The sequence below is a fragment of the Populus alba genome, chromosome 18 (assembly GCF_005239225.2).
Source record: "Populus alba chromosome 18, ASM523922v2, whole genome shotgun sequence".
In the NCBI taxonomy this organism is placed as follows: domain Eukaryota; kingdom Viridiplantae; phylum Streptophyta; class Magnoliopsida; order Malpighiales; family Salicaceae; genus Populus; species Populus alba.
The window spans coordinates 8,991,370-8,998,341 of record NC_133301.1 but is presented as its reverse complement, the minus strand read 5'-3'; the positions used below and the strand labels follow the sequence as shown (position 1 = coordinate 8,998,341).

Sequence of the window (6,972 nt, the reverse complement as noted above, 5' to 3'; positions counted from 1 at the left end):
TAAATTAAAAAGCATCATATATATATATATATATATATATATATATTAAGTTATTTTATAACCTTAATTTGAAAAGCAAGTTTAACCAAGCATATTAAATTACTTTTTATTCAACCTCAATTTCAACCACAATTTTATCCAAACATATATAACTACTAAACAAACTTCAATCAAAAATACTTTTTTAAAAATAATTTTTTTCAAACTATAACCATAAAAATTAACACAAAACCAAATAGACTCCAGGATGAAACTTAATCGATATTTTTTTAAGAGGATAAAGATTGAAACCTACGTGATATTTTCATGAAATCCAGACTAAAACCTAGATGACTTTAAGTTCGAAACCTAAATGGACTTTTTCATATGATTAAAACCAAAACCTAACATAGAAGCTTACACAAAAAAAACTTGCAACCAAGTAAGTGATTATAATACAACTTACTCTCTAATAAGATTTTTTCTCTTACAAAAACAAATAATCAGTCTTTGATCTAATCTGGTGGTTTTGAGACTAAACTACTCAACTAGACCTCGGATTGAGTCTTTGAATTTTTAGGAAGAGGCCCCCTTCCCGGTGGTCTAATGTAGTTTGATGTCCCTTTCAAATATTTATGTTTTGAGTCTGTTGCTTCATTTTTATTTGGACCTACTTTGATGGAAAATGATTCAAATCCTAGGTTCTTAAAAATGGGTCTGATAAACAATTTGTTGTCCCTTGAGAATCAATTGGTTTATTTGATATGATGAAATACGCAGGTTCGTCTTCTTCTTCTGTTTAAAAAAGATGAGGTCGTTTAAAAAGATTCGGTCAGGCAATTGCTCAAAAAAGTTTTTTTTTTTTTTTTAGGACTTGTTTGGTAATGCAGTTGAAAGGTATTTTCAAAAAAATTTTATTTTTTATTTTTTTTAAAATTAATATATTTTTTAATTTTTTAAATCATTTTAATATATTGGTGTTTAAAATAATTTTTAAAAATAAAAAATATTATTTTAATATATTTTTATAATAAAAAATACTTTAAAAATATATTATTACTATAATTTCAAAACACTTCTTAGATATAGTGTTAAACAACTCTAGGCTGAAAAAACAAAGATTTTTAGGAAGCCGATCCATATATGTTGTAATTTCAAGCTTTGTTTGTTTTTATATTTTAAAAGTATTTTAAAAAAAAATTAAATTTTAAAAAAATTTTATTTATTTTAAAATTAATATTTTTTTAATGTTTTAAAATTATTTTAATGCGTTATTATTAAAAATAATTTTTATAAAATAAAAATATATATTATTTTAATATATTTTTAAATAAAAAATATTTTAAAAAAATAATACAACATCTTTTAATACAAAGCTTGAATTTGAATGATCTCAAATTTTGATGTTGTCTTGGGGAGCGGGCGGACAAGATGGATCCCATTTACTACCATCTCCTGAATGATCGAACACTCAATCAATTGACAGTGACTTTGCATTTTTCTTGAAATATGAAATCCCGTTCCTCAAGGCATCTCCATATCTGTATCGCACTCCACTTCACTTTTCCCTCATTTCCAGGATAATAATTTAATTTGAATCTGATAAATATTTACTTGATTTAATCTGAATAAATAGTTATTTTTTTAACCCAAAAAATAAAATATAAATATTATCAAGTCTAATTTGAAAAACTTAACATAAAATATATATTTATATTATATAAATATATTTATAAAATATTTAAAATTTTTTAATACAATATGATATATACATACCTTAATATATATATATATATATTAAATATTTTATTTTTTTATTGATTAATAAATAATAGATATACATTAAATATCTTAAAATCAATAAATAATGTATAAATATTTAAATTTTTTATTTTATAAATAATAAAATAAAACATAAATATAAAAAACTCCAAATCACGGATAACCATCAGCATCCCTAGTAAATTTCCTTACAATTAACATGTAACGAAGCCACTGTAGAATTCACCAGGTTCAAGAAAGAGTGTCTCCCATTATTAAAATAAAAGATACGGGCATGTTAATAAATAGTACTACTAGGGTGACTCCTTATATAAACCAAATTAAGCCAAGAAGAAACAGCAAAATAGTGAGGGGAAACAGAGAGACGTAAAGCCCAGGAGCAACGAGCAAGAAGATTGACAGAAGAAAGAACAAAAAAAGGCAAGAAAAATGGCCAAAGTCAAAATGCTGACAGTTTTTTGCGTTGTAGTTGCCTCACTGGCAATGATATCAACGGCAACATTGCAGGAGGATGAGAAGGAATGTGCAGACCAGCTCGGAAACCTTGCAGCTTGCATTCCTTTTGTGAGCGGCGCTGCCAAGAAGCCAACTCCGGAATGTTGTCAAGACACCCAAAAAGTGAAAGCCAACAAGCCCAAGTGTCTGTGTGTTCTCATTAAAGAGAGCACTGACCCCTCCATGGGTCTCCCTGTCAACACCACTCTCGCCCTTCAAATGCCATCTGCGTGCAATATCGATGCCCAAGTCTCCGACTGTCCCGGTACGTAATTCCTTCGTATATATATATATATATATATGGATAGGCAACAATTTTATTTTTTGAGAGCATATATTAAAGGAGATTTTAAGTATATGCCCATAGATATGTATGGAATGAGAAATATGAAAGGTCTTGGGCGTTGAAGTTCTACTCTTTCAATGTAATGATGATGTTGATGATTGCTGTTTCGATGACGTTTGCAGCTATATTAAACCTTCCACCAGACTCCCCAGAAGCAAAGATCTTTAAAGAAGCAGGTTCGTCAGATTCCAGTACTACAAACTCATCTACAGATTCATCACCAAGTTCTGCCTCCACTTCAACTGGATCATCCTCCTCTATTTCAGCCCCCGATACCAGTTCAAAATCGGGTTCAAAGGAAGCTGCAAGCGGCAATGATGCAGAAAAGATCACCAAGTTATCTGGAGGAGAGATGATGATCGGTTTTGCTGCAGCAGTGATGATGTTGTTCATCTGAGCTAGCTACCAACTAGTATTATATTGTGGTTGGTTAATTTAAAGAAGCTAGACGGAGAGGAGGGAACAATTTTATTCAGTGGTCATTCCAACTTGTTTCCTTCAAAATTTCGTAATAACAGAAAATTAAATAACAACGAGAATACATATTACGTGATCTTATGGTACTGGTGAAATTAATGGAGCAAGCAGGAAAAGTTACAGTGCACTCTAAAGAGTTTTAAAAAATAAATTGAGCAAAAGTTTCCTGTTTTTTCACAGGCTATACAAATTGTAAACAAGAAGAATAAAAACTAACTAATTCAAGCCCCGCACCTCCAAAACGCCACAGATAAACAGAACAGTGGCTGAACCACGTCGTGCATTGGACACCAGGATATGCTTGAAAAGCATGGTCTTTTCATCTATTAATGGTGGATAAAGCATTTGAAATGTACTGGAAATTGTTAATAGTTGTCAAACAGGCCACAGTTTTTCGTAACTGGTTGATATTAGTCATGGCGATCACTTGTGAGGTAAGAATGAAATATCAAGGTGAAGTGCTCATGCGGAAGCAATAAGAGAGAGACATCGTTCATGGTGTTAGTTTGTCAAAAGAAGCTCCAAAGATATTCATGGAAGTCGTTCTTTTCTAATAGCAATGAAAACAAGAAAGAGATGTCTACTTTATATTTCTAACATCGAGGGTAATTATTTTTTTTTTTTGTTTAGCTTTTATAAAAAAAAAATAATTAAATTAATTTTTATTTTTGAAAGAAATTAAAATCGGTTTAAATTAATTGTTTTAATTTAGTTTGTTTTTTAAGATAAAAATCGGTTTGACTTCGGTTTTGGTTTGGTTTTTTCTGGTTTAACTTAATTTTTTCAATTTAGCTCGGTTTTTTTATTTGACTAGGTTTTTTTTTTTTTTTGTTTGGCTCAGATTTTTTCTAGTTTTTTTCTGTTTGATTTTGGTTCGGTTTGGTTCAATTTTTTTAATTAAAACATGTTTAATTTAATAGAAAATAAAAATTATTTTATTTATTTTATACTTGTAATGCATTGTAAACATGTGTACAGCCTCATTAGACACGGCAAAGCCCCTAAAAAAAAACCCTAGATATATCATATATGAAAACCAATTAAAATCATAATAATAAAAGATTTTATTATTGAATCAGATTCCAATTTAGTTAAATGATTCTACAAGCTAAATTAAATCATTGAATCGTTGGATTTTTCAAAATTGATCCAGAAGTTGTTTTTTAGTTATTATTTTAGATTCTTTAGTTAGGTTGATTTCTAGAACTTCTATATAAATAATTGAAGTGTTTTTTTATTATTTAATTTTTTATATATAAAATATTCGATATTTTTTTTTATTTCTTTTAATGTAATGTTACGGCTGTAACTTTAAAATTTTAAAAAACCCTATGTTTTATCCTATGCGTCAATTTTACATGTATATAACACAATTGCTTCTGCGGTCTTTTGGTAATTAAGTTTTGATAAAGAAAACTTTAATGTTGTTAAATCCATTATGTCAACAAAAAGAAAAAAAAAAAAAGGAAAAAAACGTCGTTAAATCTATTAATATAAATTAGAAACAAAAACCAAAGTTTAAGGTGCTTTGGTATCCCTGTGATTTCCGTTTCTGTTTTTTTCTTAAAAATAAAAAATTTGTGTGGTTAAGCTCCTGTGTTTATTTTTTTTTTAATGAATAATTTTAAAAATTAAAATATTAAAAAAAAACACTAGATATTAATTTTTATTTTTATATACATAATTTTACATTAAACATTAGCATCACGGTATCACAACGATAACCTTTCCACAATTATTATCAATCTCGAATCATAATTATGACTTTTTTGAAAGGTTATTGCTTAAAAAAAACATTGCCAAAAAATTCCTTTATAATAGTAGTTAATGCAGGTGATAGAATTTATTAGTAGTTTTCAAAATTAAATTTTTATTAAGCAAGAAACCAAATTTAATGGGTCTAAAACTCGAAAGACTAAAAAACAGTCATGGATCCAGGCAACATGCCTCAACTTAATCGCCTATAGGCTCAACCTCGGCTAGAACAGACTCACCCCTAGGATTGAGCCCACAAAGATGTACATATGTAGCACCAAGGCCAAGTGGTGGGCATCCCCCAACACCTTGCTAGGCATACTAAGCACACATCTAGCGAAGTTGCTGGGTGTACATCTCAGTACTATTGACACTCTGCATTAACCTAGCACTCTTATGGTCTTAGGCACACAAGCCCAACATCCATGTCTTAAGCAACAATTCTAGGCCCATTTTTGCCCTATAATAGGCTTAGTACACACGATTAAGCCCAACATTCTAAGCCTAAGTTTTTCAGAACCCCGCACAAGTCCCTCAAGATATTTTTTTTTGGAACCCCGTGCAGGTCCCTTAGAACTTTTTATTGATCCTATATATTTTGGATCCTACTCTCCTTATATCACTAGGTGTGTAAAAAAATGTATTATAGCCTACTATCTCTCCATCTTATTAATGTTTATGTAAGAGATACTTATCCTTTATTAAAGCATGTGTAAGGTATATTTATTCCTCATTAATACTATTAGGGTAAAATTACTTTTTAGCTTTTAAACTCAAATAAAAGGACAAGATTCATGAGCTATAAATACTCCATAAATTATTTAGTTAAAAGGTTCACAATCTCTTAATTCTCTACATAGTTACATATATATATATATATATATATATATATATATATATTAAGATCTTTTCTTTCTAAAATATCATTGCATTCTCTTGTTCTACAAAGATACTTACTTAAGCATCTAAGAGTCTATATATCTACTATAAAGGACATTTTGCAAGTAATTAACTTCCTATACCAAGCTACCACCCATTTGGGTTTTCCACTACAAGCTACCACGCACATTGACTTCACGTATATTGGCTTTTTACACCAAGCCACCACCCACCTTGGCTTCTCACATCAAATTACTACCCACCTTGGCTAAGAAGAATGAATTATATTGAAGGAACAAAGTGATTAACCTCTTATCCAATCATATAAGTCTTATTCTTAAACCCCTTGAATTTTAGAATTTTATCAATTATAGTTGTTTGTGGAAAATGATCAAAGAGCCATCAATTTATTTCTAAAACTTGTTTTTGACATTCTTAGGTCATTCCATGGCAAACAATTGAGACTCACCTAGGCTAGGACACATGATGGATCTACTCGTTACTGCTATTTTGGGCATTTCTACTCAACCATACTTTCAACAACTCATTAATTAGGTGCAAGTCTTTACTTATGCCATATTGAAAACCTAGAGGGAAAATTAGGCGTTGTCACCCCAGTAAATCTTGACACCTTCAGCAAGAAACCCTAAAGCTATCGCCACCGGTTGCTACCAGTGCTCGTTGGCAATTGCATTACCCTGAGAAGTCTTGGGAAAATGTCATCTAAGAGATGTTCCTCCTCAGTGCTCACCAAGTCCCTCAAAAGGTCGTTTATGCCATCACGATACCATCATGAAAATTAAGAACTCCATATGCATTCCCTTTGACAAGATGGAAGTTAATTATCAATCCCACCTTTTCATGCTATACTCTATGGGCTCCCCAAATCCTAGCAAATAGAAAATTAAGAGACGATTGGTATTTGAACAACCCAAGAGAATGTCTATAACACCTACCAGGTGATGAGCTCTTCTTTGTCCAAGCAAGTTTTGAATACTGGAACCCCAAGTACTATATTTCTATAAAAATAAGCCTAAACAATAATCATGGTCTTGCTGACTTAATGGATCATGTGTAAAACATGTGTAATAGTTTGGAACTAATCATCTAGGATAGTAGTGTGATGTGTAAGATCCTCCCAATAACCTTCAGAGGTTCTGCACACCTAGTATAATAATTTAGAGTCAGGCTCTATTAAAGACTTTAATGACCTTTACGTCAAACTAATGGCATGTTTTAGCACTACTATACCAATTAAA

At 30.4% G+C, this 6,972-nt stretch overlaps 1 protein-coding gene across 1 annotated transcript; it reads left to right on the top strand.

Annotated features, from left to right (window-relative positions):
* The first annotated feature begins 2,128 nt into the window (after positions 1-2,128).
* Positions 2,129-3,087, top strand: LOC118054174 (non-specific lipid transfer protein GPI-anchored 14). Its single transcript, XM_035065648.2, has 2 exons — positions 2,129-2,521; positions 2,725-3,087. The coding sequence occupies exons 1-2, from the start codon at positions 2,191-2,193 to the stop codon at positions 2,997-2,999; spliced, it is 606 nt and encodes a 201-aa protein (XP_034921539.1). The 5' UTR covers positions 2,129-2,190; the 3' UTR covers positions 3,000-3,087.
* Positions 3,088-6,972: the final 3,885 nt, after the last annotated feature.

What these genes read in the sequence shown, in the direction of transcription:
- LOC118054174 (XM_035065648.2), top strand. Translation starts at nt 2,191, where the DNA reads ATGGCCAAAGTCAAAATGCTGACAGTTTTTTGCGTTGTAGTTGCCTCA. An exon ending in CCAAGTCTCCGACTGTCCCG is followed by an intron (nt 2,522 to 2,724) that starts GTACGTAATTCC and finishes TGACGTTTGCAG; the next exon opens with CTATATTAAACCTTCCACCA.